Genomic DNA, 13,468 nt, shown 5'->3' with positions numbered 1-13,468 from the left:
TATAGCGGCTTAAAGAGGATAGAAGCTACAGCATGGATGAACCTTGAGGACATGACGCTCAGTGAAAGAAGCCAGACACAGAAGGTCATATACACTCTGCTCCCACTCACAGGAGGTCCCTAGAGGAGTCACATCCATAGAGACAGGAAGTACATGGTGGGGACAGGGGCTGGGGGAGGGGGATGGAGAGTCAGTGTTTCATGGGGACAGAGTTTCAGTCTGGGAAGATGAGAAAGTTCTGGAGATGATGGTGGGGATGGTTGCCCAACAATGTGAATGTACTTAATGCCATGGAACCGTACACTTAATTTTATGTTATGTATCTTTTACCCCAATCTAGAAAAATAAAGAAAACACAAAAATTTAGCTACTAGCATGAGCACTAGAGTGGAGGTTTTAATAGCTGGGGGTTATCTACATAAATCGTGGCACAAGTCCACACCATGGAATACTATACAGCCATGAAAAATACTATCAGGGGAAAAAATGTGATTAGAGTGTCAGCTCTGCCACGGTTGGGAATTTTGTCTTTCTTGTTCATGATCGTAGCTTTAGTATCCAGAGCAGTGCCTGGCACCTAGTGGGCACGCAATAAATGTCTACTAACAGGAGACTGTCTACCTAAAACATGGTACCTGTTGAGTACCATGAGAGTACCATGGGAAATATTCAAGCTATACTGTCAAAAAGCAGGTAGTATAACACCTGTATTTCCTCGATACCCAAAATGATCACTTTTCCATGCTTTTGTGTTTCAGGAACCAGAAAAAAACTGAACTATATTTAACTAAAAGCCATGTGTATGTTTATCATGGCGTGGGTTTTTGTTTGTTCATTTGTTTTTTTGTTTTTGCCCCCGAAAGAGCTGTTATTAATCGAAGGTGTTCTTTTCAACAGTCCGTGGCAGGTAAGAGTGGAAGAAATTCAGATTTGTGACCAGAAAGATGCAAAATGAAAGAAATGCTTGTAGATCATTGACGGTTTTATCTCTGGCTGGAGGACGCTAGGAAGGGTTTTCATGATTTTTCTTTCTCATTTGCTTGTCTGCATTTCCTGATGAGAGTACGTAACATTTATGCAATCAGAAATAGTCAAAACTAAGTGCACTCAATGGCGTAAAGGATATAAGTTCATCAGGACCTACAGTGCTGTGGCTATGGGCACAGACAGCCTGCGTTCTAATCCTCAAAGCACCATTTATGAATCAAAGGGCATTCCCAGTTGCCTTTGCCTCTGATCCCCACATTCACGCATGCTCCCCTGCTTCCAAAAGAAACTTGCCCCACCAAGCCTGTGGGAGGGGGTCTGTCCTCACCCCCTGCTCCTTGGAGATACCTCAATTCTCCCTCTTTTATGTTCAACAATTCAGGAATTCCATTGACAAGCCCTGAATCTCAGGAAGTCATTTTGGAGTATGTTACGGATGGAATGTTTGTACCTCCCCACCAAAAAGAACCCGATATGTTGAAGCACTAATCCTCAATGGGATGGTATTTGGAGTTGGGGCCTTTGGGAGATGATCAGGTTTAGATGAGGTCATGAGGGTTCTGCCCTCAGGATGCGATTGATGCCCTTATAAAGGGATGAAGGGAGCAAAGCTCTCTCTCTCTCTCTTTCCTTCTCTCTCCTCCACGTGAGGACGCAGTGAGAAGGCAGCTGTCTACAAGCCAGGAAGAGAGCCCTCATCACAACCTGATCATGCTGCCACCCTGATCTTGAACTTCTAGCCTCCAGAACTGTAAGAAATAAACGTTTGTTGTTTAAGCCACTGTGATGGTTAATTTTATGTGTCAACTTGACTGGGCTAAGAGATGCCCAGGTAGCAGGTAAAACATTATTTCTGGGTGTGTCTATGAGGATGTTTCTGGAAGAGGTTAGCATTTGATTCAGTAGACTAAGAAAAAGAAGATCGCCCCCACCAATGTGGGCGTCATCCAATCCACTGAAGGTCTGAATAAAACAAGAAGGTGGAGGAAGGGTGAATTCTCTTTTTTCTTGAGCTGGGACATCCATATTTCCTGCCCTCAGACATCAGAGCTCCTGGTCCTCAGGCCTTCAGACTTGGACTGAATGACACCACCAGCTTTGCTTGTTCTCCATATTACAGATGGCAGATCATAGAACTTCTCAGACTCCATAATCACATGAGTTAATTCCTAATATATATATATATATATATGTGTGTGTGTGTGTATATATATATACATATATATGTATATATATATATACACATATATATATATACACATACATACATATATACATATAGATAGATAGATATGAAGCTGAGCAGAACCCTGCAGGGCCCTCCCCAAATACAAAGGCCCCTTTATGTCCCCTGCCTCTTGTCTGTGGAAAGGCTGAAGTCTCCCAGGCCTCCCTGAGTCACAAAAGAGCGGGCTCAAGCAGTTAACGATTAGGACACTAGAGTCACAGACTCAGTGTCCGATGAAAGAATGGGATTAACATTATTGCTCATAATAATCTATATCTTTGTGGGCATTAGAATAATTATAGCTTGCTCTGCCCCTATATGTAAGCAGGAGACTAAAATTGTCAGCAAAGAGATGCTACAGACCCATGTCGACATCTTCCACTCTGAAAACACAGCGTCCTATGTCAGCATGAAGAAGTTACAGAAGATGGACCTTTGCCCTTAATCCCACAGAAATGGAATGATGTCTGACTAGTGGGAATTTGTAAGCAGCTCTTTGGCCCCTTTCCTGTTTGTCTGTTTCTGTTCCCCTTAAACCTTAATCATAAAAATGAGATCACTAGGTAACATTTACTCTAACTCCTGATTTTTGCTTTACTGAATGTACACAACGCCTTGCCTAACCTGTTGATTCCTTTCCTAGATTAAAAGGAGTAAGAATGAAGGATTAAAGAATGAATGACTAGGGCTTCCCTGGTGGCGCAGTGGTTAAGAATCCGCCTGCCAATGCTGGGGACACGGGTTTGAGTCCTGGTCCGGGAAGATCCCATATGCCGCGGAGCAACTAAGCCCGTGCGCCACAACTACTGAGCCTGTGCTCTAGAGCCCGCAAGCCACAGCTACCAAGCCTGCGTGCCACAACTACTGAAGCCCGCGTGCCTAGAGCCCGTGATCCACAACAAGAGAAGCCACAGCAGTGAGAAGCCCGCGCACAGCAACGAAGAGTTGCCCCCCGCTCGCCGCAACTAGAGGAAGCCCATGCGCAGCAGCGAAGACCCAACGTAGCGAAAAATAAACAAAATTTTAAAAATGAATAAAATCTATCTTAAAAAAAAGAATGACTGACTCTCTAACCTCAGCTGCCCCATAGCAAATTTGCAGGTGGACCACGCGTGCAAGACAGCATCCAAAAGAAGATCAGGAGAAGTCAGCAGTCTGCACACAATGGAAAAAGGACAAAGAATCTGACCTCCTACCGTAATGACTAACTGAGATTTCCCCCTTTTTCCCTCTAAAAATTGTCATGGCTGAGCAGAATCTCTGGAGTTGGTCTCCAGACATGAGTCCACCTTCTCCCCAAACTGCTGGCTTTTCTGAATAAAGCATCTTTCCTTTCTACTGACACTTGCCACTAGAGTATTAGCTTCTGAGCGGCGAGCAGCTGAACCTGAGTTCAGTAACATATCTGTCTACCTATCTCCTATTGGGTTCTGTTTCTCTGGAGAATCCTGACTAATATAGCCACCCAGCCTGTGGTATTTGTTAGAACACCCTGAACTGACTAAAACAGAGTATTTCTCTAAGATTCAGGAAGTAGAACGTCAATGGTGCCAGGGAGGGCACCCAGTAAGCGCCAGGTCAAGGAATCATCCAAGAAGACCTGAAGTCTCAGCTGAAACCTGAAGAAGGCCCAAGATGTAGCCAAGTGAAGAAGGTATGGAACAGCATTCCAAGCAGAGAGAACAGCCCACACAAAAGTCGGGAGGTAGAGAACACCATGCATTTCTCAAACATTCCTGGACACAGCAACCTCCTTCATCTTTCCAGTAATCCTCAATAACCCTGGAGCAGGCAGCAGCAAATTGGAGGCAAGACAGTGTTGGGGGTAAGGGTCTGACTTTGGAGGTGGGGTTCAGGCTTCACGGGGGTGTCCACGTGTGCAGTCACCCAGGACCCCACGCTCAGAAGGGCCCCACGCTTGGTTTAATGCCTTGCTGTCCTTGTTGGGAAGTTCATCACTTTTAGACAAGGGGCTCTACATTTTCCTATTGCACCGGGCCCTGCAAATTACGTAGCCACTTCTGCCTGGGTTCAAATCCCGACCAGGCCATTTACTTGCCCTGTGCCCTTGAGCAAGTAACTGGGATTCTCAAAGCCCCCAACCCCATAGGTTTACTCACAATGATACTGGAGAAGTTCCCCAGCCAAATGACCAAGGGCTGGGGCAAATTAATTTAGATTTTGTATTGAAGATGTTGAGGGTTGAAGGAAGGAAAACTAAATTTTTAATAGGGTATTAATGAATGAGCAAATAAACATATGAGTGTGTGAATGAATGAACGAATGAATGAGAAGTGAACGAGCGCCGGATACTGACCCTTAGGGCCACCTGTACTCCCTGCTCTCCTAACGTCCCCACCCCGCCCCACTTTCCTGCCTCTCCCGAGCGTCCCCTGCCGGTGAGCGGCTCGGCCTCGCGAAGCCCAAATCGGACCACTCGCCTGGCTTCGCCTTTGCTCTCGTTCCTGGTTGGCTCCGAGTCGCTCTCCCTGCCTTTTGCGGAACGTACTCCTTTGGCCTGCGTCTGCGTTTCCTGTCGGTTCCGGTACGGTGACAGCCACAGGAAGTACGTAGCCACACTTTCCCAGGTCCCACAAGCCATCGCGATAGCATTGCATGACGGGAGTGGTAGTCCTCGAGGGGCGAGTTTCCGCCACAATTGGCTGGATTGGAACTGCCGTTCCCGCCATGCATCGTGATACCACTTCGCCGCCGCTGGCCCTCGATCTTCTGGGAGTTGTAGTTTTAATACCTTACCGTTCCTTTTCTGTTTCATGGAGTGTGCCGGCTTAGAGAACTACCTTTCCCTGCACCCTTCCAGTCGCCAACGGAACCAGGTCGCGGCAGCCATTTTGTTCCGCCCCAGAAGCCCCTAAGATGGCGGCGGGGGAGACGGTGAAGGTTGCACCGGGTTCCTCCGGGCGCTAGTCCGCCGTCCCCCCGTCCCCCAGTACCCCGGCGGCCGGCCCATGGCCTGGCGGAGGCCCGGACCATGGACCTCCACACCGCCGTGTACAACGCCGCCCGCGACGGCAAGCTGCAGCTGCTTCAGAAGCTGCTCAGCGGGCGGAGCCGGGAGGAGCTGGAAGAGCTGACGGGCGAGGTGGCCAGCGGGGGGACGCCGCTGCTCATCGCCGCCCGTTACGGCCACTTGGACGTGGTCGAGTACCTGGTGGACCGGTGCGGCGCGAGCGTGGAGGCGGGCGGCTCGGTGCACTTCGATGGCGAGACCATCGAGGGTGCTCCGCCGCTGTGGGCCGCCTCGGCCGCCGGCCACCTGGACGTGGTGCGGAGCCTGCTGCGCCGCGGGGCCTCGGTGAACCGCACCACGCGCACCAACTCGACGCCCCTGCGCGCCGCCTGCTTCGACGGGCACCTGGAGGTGGTGCGCTACTTGGTGGGCGAGCACCAGGCCGACCTGGAGGTGGCCAACCGGCACGGGCACACGTGCCTCATGATCTCCTGTTACAAGGGTCACCGCGAGATCGCCCGCTACCTGCTGGAGCAGGGCGCCCAGGTGAACCGGCGCAGCGCCAAAGGCAACACGGCCCTGCACGACTGCGCCGAGTCCGGCAGCCTGGAGATCCTGCAGCTGCTGCTCGGGTGCAACGCCCGCATGGAACGGGACGGCTACGGCATGACTCCGCTGCTGGCGGCCAGCGTGACGGGCCACACCAACATCGTGGAGTACCTCATCCAGGAGCAGCCCGCTGGGGAGGAGGCGAGGCCAGGGCTGGCCCGAGAAGGCCCCTCCTCCAGCCCGGCGTGCGCGCAGCCCCAGGGCGCCGGCTGCGGCAGCTCCTCCCCAGAGGAATCCCTGAGCGGGGAATCGTACGAGAGCTGCTGCCCCACCAGCCGGGAAGCCGCCGTGGAAGCCTTGGAGTTGCTGGGAGCCACCTACGTGGATAAGAAGCGAGATCTGCTCGGGGCCCTGAAACACTGGAGACGGGCCATGGAGCTTCGTCACCAGGGGGGCGCGTATCTGCCCAAACCCGAGCCCCCCCAGCTGGTCCTCGCCTATGACTATTCCAGGGAGGTGAACACCGCCGAGGAATTGGAGGCGCTCATCACCGACCCGGATGAGATGCGCATGCAGGCCCTGTTGATCCGAGAGCGCATCCTGGGTCCCTCCCACCCGGACACTTCCTACTATATTCGGTACCGGGGCGCGGTGTACGCCGACTCAGGCAACTTCGAGCGCTGCATCCGCTTGTGGAAGTACGCCCTAGACATGCAGCAGAACAACCTCGAGCCTCTGAGCCCCATGACCGCCAGCAGCTTTCTCTCCTTTGCCGAACTTTTCTCCTACGTGCTCCAGGACCGTGCGGCCAAGGGCAGCCTAGGCACGCCAGTCGGCTTTGCAGACCTCATGGGGGTGCTGTGCAAAGGAGTCCGGGAAGTGGAGCGGGCCCTGCAGCTGCCCAAGGAGCCCGGGGACTCGGCCCAGTTCACCAAGGCCCTGGCCATCATCCTCCACCTGCTCTACCTGCTGGAGAAAGTGGAGTGCACGCCTGACCAGGAGCACCTGAAGCACCAGAAGGTCTACCGGCTGCTCAAGTGCGCCCCCCGCGGCAAGAACGGCTTCACCCCTCTGCACATGGCCGTGGACGCGGAGACCACGAACGTGGGCCGCTACCCGGTGGGCAGGTTCCCCTCCCTCCAGGTGGTCAAGGTGCTGCTCGACTGCGGGGCCGACCCAGACAGCCGGGACTTTGACAACAACACCCCGCTGCACATCGCGGCGCAGAACAACTGCCCGGGGATCATGAACGCCCTGATCGAGGCGGGGGCCCACATGGACGCCACCAACGCCTTCAAGAAGACGGCCTACGAGCTGCTGGACGAGAAGCTGCTAGCCAAGAGCACCATTCAGCCTTTCAACTACGTGACCCTGCAGTGCCTTGCGGCCCGCGCCCTGGACAAGAACAAGATCCCCTACAAGGGCTTCATCCCCGAGGAGCTGGAGGCTTTCATCGAGCTGCACTGACAGGGCGCAGAGGAGAACCCGGGAGGGGCGGGGCCCGCACCTGTCCCCGCCCCCGCAGGGGAGCACTTCCGGTGGCTGGGATGGGGGAAGGGCTCTCCCGCCTCCACGGCCCCCTCCCCTCCGCAGGGAGAGGGGAAAGGAGTCAGCGAGCTGTCGGTGCTAGAAGCCTTCAGGATCACGCGCTAGGAGGACGGACTTTCTCGAGGAGCCCGCGCGCGCGCCCATCCTCAACAGGGAGAAGACGCTCAACCTCCCGCACGTCCTGTCTGCCTGGGTTTCTGAGGGTCTGAGGGTCTGAAGGTCTGCCTTCTGACCCGGAGGCAGAGGGATTGAAGCCATCGCCATCCTCCCCTGCTAGAAACGCAAGAAGAAACGGAGAGTCGGGTCTGGCCTCTGCCCCTTACGTGGCTGGATAGACCCAGCCGCCCAGTGCAGTGTTAGGACTGGGGGTCCCCGGGCGGTGGGGTGAGTGGGAGACTTGCCCCCTACAGCACGTTTGCACCTGCTCCCTCCGCCCTGCTGTGGGCCGGGCTCTCTGCCTGGGCGGCCTGCCCTTTGCATAGCTTTTGTGGTTTGGTGTTCCGTTTATTTACCAAGCGGGCAGGTTACAGGTGTGGCTTAGGAGTCCTGAGGTTTTGCTGCCATATACTTTTTTTTTTTTTTTTTTTTTAAGATTTTGGTTTGTCGGGCTCGCTAAATTCACTTGACGCAGCGAGGGTTTTGTCGTGCCCGACACGGCCCGACACGGCCGGCAGGAGTGAGCTTCGTTGGGTGAAGAGTTGACAGAGGGAGGGGCCATCCCGGCCTCTCAGTCCCCAAAACGAGGGTGCCGGTACCTTTCTGAACACTTCACTCGTTTGCCTTTTACTTGGGCCTCCCGACTTCCCGTTCACACTAGAAGGAGAAGTAATTTTCCAAACGAGAAGCCGGCCAACACTGAAGGAGCCTGGCTTGCCGGCCGCTTCCCACCCAGCAAGAGCTAGCGTGGTTGGTTTGGGCTTTGGTTTTCACGATTTCCAAGTTAAAACTGCAGGTCACTTCTGCCTCACAAATCACACTGGAGGGCACAGGTGTGTGGCGAGCAAGCCAAGTGGCTGTAGCCATTTTTTAGCTGCTTGGGGAACTGGATCCAGGTGACCCTGAGACAACGCCAAGTACACTGTTAACCCACTAAGTCAGCTAGGTGAGACGGTGGATGTCGGGAATGGGTTGCCAACTAAGGTGGTACAAAGTCTTGGTCTCCCATCGTTCGGGGGGTCCAGCGCTCCTGCCAGAGAACCCGCCCCAGCGAGATTCCCTCCGGGGCGTCCTCCATCCGCCCCGCCGCCAGCAGGAGAGTGATCTTGGCATGCTGGGAGGGCAGAAGGGGACGGGAGCAGCCGCCCGCCGGCTCAGGAGAGAGGTCGTTCCCACCCCGCGCCTCTCCCGCAGCCTTGTCGAGGGGCAGCTGCACGGAAGCCTCCAGAAGCCACATCGGGTCCCTGGATGTCCCGCCCCACTGAGGGACCTAGGTCTCGTTTGGATTTGCAGTGTTAGTTAGGACATTCTTTCTTTACAAGGAAAGACCGGGTTTCGCCTTCTGTCAAGGCGGGAAATGCTGTCACTGTCCCTCCCAAAGGCCGGAATAAAGAAACGAGGCAGTGTCCATTGCGAGTCTCTTGCTGATGTTGTTAAAAGGATGACATGGGGAGAGGGCCGCCTGGCAGTCCCGCACGGGCCAGATGGGGGAGAAGGCAGGGAGAGGGTGCCACCAGGCGTAGAAGGTCCACGTAAAGGCTAATGGCTCCCGCCCGAGTTTCGGTTTGTGTCCTGGGGCTTTGTGTCAGAGTGCATTAGGAAGATGTATTACTGCAGGAAAAAAACAAAAAACAAAACCACTGACTTAGTCAAAAGCCCTGCTTTTCAGGAGGGTTGCCACAGAAAAGAGGATGGCTTGACCCTCAGGAAAGGCGAGGAAGGGCTCAGGAAACAGGAAGGCCCGTAGCTCAGCCCTGCTTCGCGGAGACCCCCGAAGGAGCCCATGGACCCTCTGGCCCAGGAGGTCTGTGCATGAACTTGATGTGCCCCTACCCCTCCCTTTGTCCTGCCGTCTCGCTGGTTAAATTGTTTTTCTCCCACATTCACAGTGTCAACCCTCCCCAACAGCAGTGCCCTGGTGGTGGGTCATTGAGTATTTCCTGAGGGCCCGCTGTGTGCCAGGCAGGGTTTGAGCCCCCTTGGAGGCAGGGGGGAGGATTGAGCCAGCTATACCTGAGGCCAGTCATCTCCCCCGCCTCCTCACCTCCTGGGACAGTGGGGAGACCATGCTGTGGTCTCTCCAACTCCTGGTTTCACTGGGGCCCAACCACACTTACCAGCTAACACCCACTCAGCTACGGTGTGAATATACGGTTGTCACCCTGAAAGAGTGGATTTTGAGTCAGCAGATGCTCTCGGGAAACATGTACACCGGCAGCATTTATTGAGCCCTGACTGGATGGCAGGCACCATTCTGTGTGCTTGGGTGGGCTGCCCACAGCAGCCCTGGAAAATAAGTACCATTATTCCTATCTTGCAAATGGGGGAAACTGAGGCTATTAAGAGATTGTATTCGTCGGGGGTCGCCAAAGAGGGAAACCGATCTGGGCCAAATGCTTTCTTTAAAAGCTCACACCTGAGAATTGTGACTTTTGCCTGAGACTTTCCAGAGAAAGCCATCTTAAAGCTCAGGCAGGTTTCCGGTGAGGGTTGATGCAGCAGCTCAGAATTTAGGAATGATCTGCTTCCTCCTGGGTCCTGACGTGGCAGCCAGCAGAATGGCAGACGCCAGCCAAAGTCCTGATGTTCACTGGGATTGGACCAATCGTAGTAGCCCAGGAATGTGTTGTGCTGGCTGACTCAACCTGGGTCAGTGATTACCTGCAAGTTACCAGTGACAAGACAAGCTCAGAGAGGCCAGTTGCCTGCCCGAGGCCACACAGCCAGGATGGTGACCCACCTTGCTGACAGATGAGCAGACCAGGGCTCAGAGGGAGTGGGGTTTGCCCAAGCTCACCAGGCTCAAGGCTGAGGCCCAAGATTGAGGGTGTCAAAGTGTGCAGCCCACCCCAAGAGTGGGAGCCACTGCCCCTACTCACTGTCACTCCCCACCCCACTTCCTGCCTCTGCAGAACTGAAATCAGGGTCTGAAGTTCTTTCTACTCACTGGCTTGTCTACTTGGTTAATGCCTTTCTCAGACCTTCTGGAGCCCTGGGAGGGTCTGTGTCAGTCCCCACTGAGTGACCCATGTGGTGAGTGAATGAACGAATGCCTCTTGCCTCTGGGGCTTCCAGTCTCCCTCTAACAACTTGGGAGCAGCCCCGATGGCTTTGCCACGCACGGAGCCTGTCGCCCCCATGGGATTCCAGGACTGTCATCTGAGCAGTGTTTACAGGGAGCAGAGCGTCCTGGCCCGAGGTTAAAGATAGCACTGCTCAGGGGCTCACATCACAGGCCCAAAAGGTGAGATGACCAGCCCCTGGGAAGGTGGCACTTGGCTGGCACTGCAGGGCACTAACTCTGTGTCCCTGGAGAAGGGGCGAGGGTGTGGATTCCTTCAGGAAATTCAGTCAGGACTGGACAAAGGGTGATTCCACCCAGTGGTTGCCACAACATGTGTTAGGCAAGACCCAGACCAGATGCAGGCAGCACCACCCCTCCTGCAAGGCAGGGGAGAAGTGCTCCCGCCCCTGACCCCAGCAACTGTGTTTCTAGTAGGTTGCAAAAGAGACAGTGACCCTCAACACTGGACGGGACATTTGAAATCCCCCAGTGCAACCCTCTCCCCCTGACCTGAGTCCTGATGTCTTCTATTAAAAGCCCATCAAGGAAAGGTCTCCATCGGATGTCACCTCCTCCGTGAAGCCCTCCCAGGTCATCATTAAAAACTCAGGCCCAGACAGCCTCCACCACATCCTCCTGTGTACTTCCTTCTTAATCCTTAAAATCTTAACACCTGTCATCATCTTCTTCTTTTTTTAAAAAAAAAAAATTCTATTTTATTTTATTTATTTCTTGACCGCGGCACGCGGGATCTTAGTTCCCCGATCAGGGATCGACCCTGCACGCCCTGTATTGGAAGCGTGAAGTCTTAACCACTGGACTGCCGAGGAAGTCCTCATCATCTTTTTCTTTGTTTCCTTCCTTGCTTTTTCATCACGTCCCTTCCTTAGAACGTCAGCTACTCAAGCTCATTCCATACTGTGTCCCCAGCACCTAGAAGAGGGCCTGATTCACAGTAGCTCATTAAGCATTTGTTGAATGAATAAATGAACTCACGTGACTTGTTCCAAGAAGAGCAAGGAGCCCTGTGTGGCTGGATCAGAGTGAGTGAGGGGAGTACAGGAGGAGCTGGTGGACACAGGCAGGCGGTGCAGGGCCTTTAGGCCCTAAAGAGCAATTTGGGTTTTACCCTCAGGGCTATGGGCAGCAATGGCAGAGTTTCACACCAAGGAGAGACATGGCCTGATTTAAGCCTTGAGATCACTGGCTACAGCTGGAGGAACGGATTAGAGAGAGGCCGTGGGGTGGAGAGAAGTGGACAGATTTCAGATCCACTTTGGAGTAAGGCTGGCAAGACTTGATGAATTGGTTTGGGGAAGGAGAGAAGTCTAAGATGACTCCTAGGTTTTTTGGCCGGAGCCAATAAGTAGATGGATGGTGGGGCTGTTTAACAGGCTGTGGAGAAATGGAGCAGAGTTCCTGACTCGGGGTGACTCTAGGGCCTAGTGGGAGCCCTACTGTAGCTGCCTCATTCACCACTGTATATAGCTGGTACTTAGGAAAATGCCTGGCACATAGTAGGAGCTCAATCAGTATGTGTTGACTAATAGAAGGCTTTCAGTCCCGGGGAAGGTAGGCCTTTGAGTTGCTGAAGTAGCTTAACATTGACTTCTAAAGAGCCTTAAACTCAGCCGCCACTCAGGGCAGGCAGGTAACACAGGTGAGTGAGCTGGCAGGTAGGCAGCTGTGACCCAGCTTCAGTCGAAGAAGTCACACACAAAACTAGAAAGTACTTTGAATGGAGCATACAACACAACATATGAAAAATGTGTGCAGTGCAGCTAAAGCAGTGCTTAGATGGCAATGTGTAGCTTTAAATGCTTGCACTAGAAGACAAGAAAAACAAAATCTGCAAACTATGGCCCATGGGCCAAATCCAGCCACACTCCTGTGCTTACACCTTCCCTGTGGCTGCTTTCATGCTGCAATGGCAGAATCGCATTGCAACAGAGACCATCTGGCCCCCAAAGCCTAAAATATTTACTGTTTAGCCCTTTACAGCAAAAGCATGCCAATGCCTGATCTCAAGTTTCACCTTAGGAAGCTAGAAAAATCAGCACAAATTAAACCCAAAGAATGAAGAGTGGAAATCAATAAAATAGAAATGGGCAAACAATAGAGAAAAACCAGTGAAACCAAAAGCTGGTTCTTTAAAAAGTTTAATAGAATTGAATGAAACACATGTGCTGGTGGAGATGAGGTGGGGCTCCAGATTCTGCCCCGGGGTCACCACCTTGCAGTCAATCCTCTGATTTAGTCCAGTTTCCTCACTCAGAATGAACATGCTCATTGGACAGTGTGGCGTGGTGCTTTAGGACACAGGCCACATGACCTTGGGAATGTCACTTCCCCTCTCTGAGCCTCAGTTTCCTCTGTAAAATGGTGTTGATGGTAGCAGCTTCCTACCAGCATTGTATGAAGAATTAAATGAGTTTACCCATGAAAACATCCTGGCACACAGTAAATGTTCAGTGTAGCTGTCATAATTATAGGCACCTACTGCCTGCACACTCATTTATACGTATAATACACAGATGAGCCTTTTAAAAAATATTTATTTATTATTTATTTATTTTGGCTGTACCGGGTCTTAGTCGCGGCATGCAGGGTCCTTACCTGCGGCACGCGGGATCTAGTTCCCCAACCAGGGATTGAACCCCGGCCCCCTGCATTGGGAGCGCAGAGTCTCACCCACTGGACCACCAGGGAAGTCCCATACACAGATGAACTTTAAAAAAATTTAAGTAGTTATGTATTTATTTGAACGTGTCTTGAAGAACAAAGCGTCACTAGGCCCCCTGCTCCCAACATGTGAGTTCACAGATGTTAATCCTGAAAATGACCCAAGTTTAAGAATAAAGACAAGTTCGTATTTTTTACAATCTTTTTCTGAGATAAAATTGATCATTTTAAAGTGTACAATTCGTGGCTTTAGTATAATCTCAAGGTTTTGCAACCATCACCA

General features: G+C 52.6%; 2 protein-coding genes across 4 annotated transcripts in view; one reads left to right on the top strand and one right to left on the bottom strand.

Annotated features, from left to right (window-relative positions):
- TICAM1 (TIR domain containing adaptor molecule 1) overlaps window positions 1-13,468 on the bottom strand; it is a 104,450-nt gene that overhangs the window by 59,884 nt on the left and 31,098 nt on the right. Inside the window, exon 4 of one of the 3 annotated variants that reach the window (XR_011073246.1) lies at window positions 10,019-10,100. The exons of the other annotated variants lie outside the window; for them this stretch is intronic. The gene's annotated coding sequence lies outside the window, so the exon portion shown is untranslated. Of the gene's footprint in view, window positions 1-10,018; window positions 10,101-13,468 lie in introns of those variants that run through there. 3 annotated transcript variants of the gene reach the window in all.
- FEM1A (fem-1 homolog A) lies at window positions 5,092-8,847 on the top strand. The gene has a single exon (XM_068537220.1). The coding sequence runs from the start codon at window positions 5,208-5,210 to the stop codon at window positions 7,200-7,202; it is 1,995 nt and encodes a 664-aa protein (XP_068393321.1). The 5' UTR covers window positions 5,092-5,207; the 3' UTR covers window positions 7,203-8,847.

The sequence above is a fragment of the Eschrichtius robustus genome, chromosome 2 (assembly GCF_028021215.1).
Source record: "Eschrichtius robustus isolate mEscRob2 chromosome 2, mEscRob2.pri, whole genome shotgun sequence".
Lineage (NCBI taxonomy): Eukaryota > Metazoa > Chordata > Mammalia > Artiodactyla > Eschrichtiidae > Eschrichtius > Eschrichtius robustus.
The sequence above is the reverse complement of the archived record's forward strand: the minus strand, read 5'-3'. Positions and strand labels throughout refer to the sequence as shown.

Coding starts and splice junctions, on each gene's coding strand:
- FEM1A (XM_068537220.1), top strand. CDS start 5,208: ATGGACCTCCACACCGCCGTGTACAACGCCGCCCGCGACGGCAAGCTG.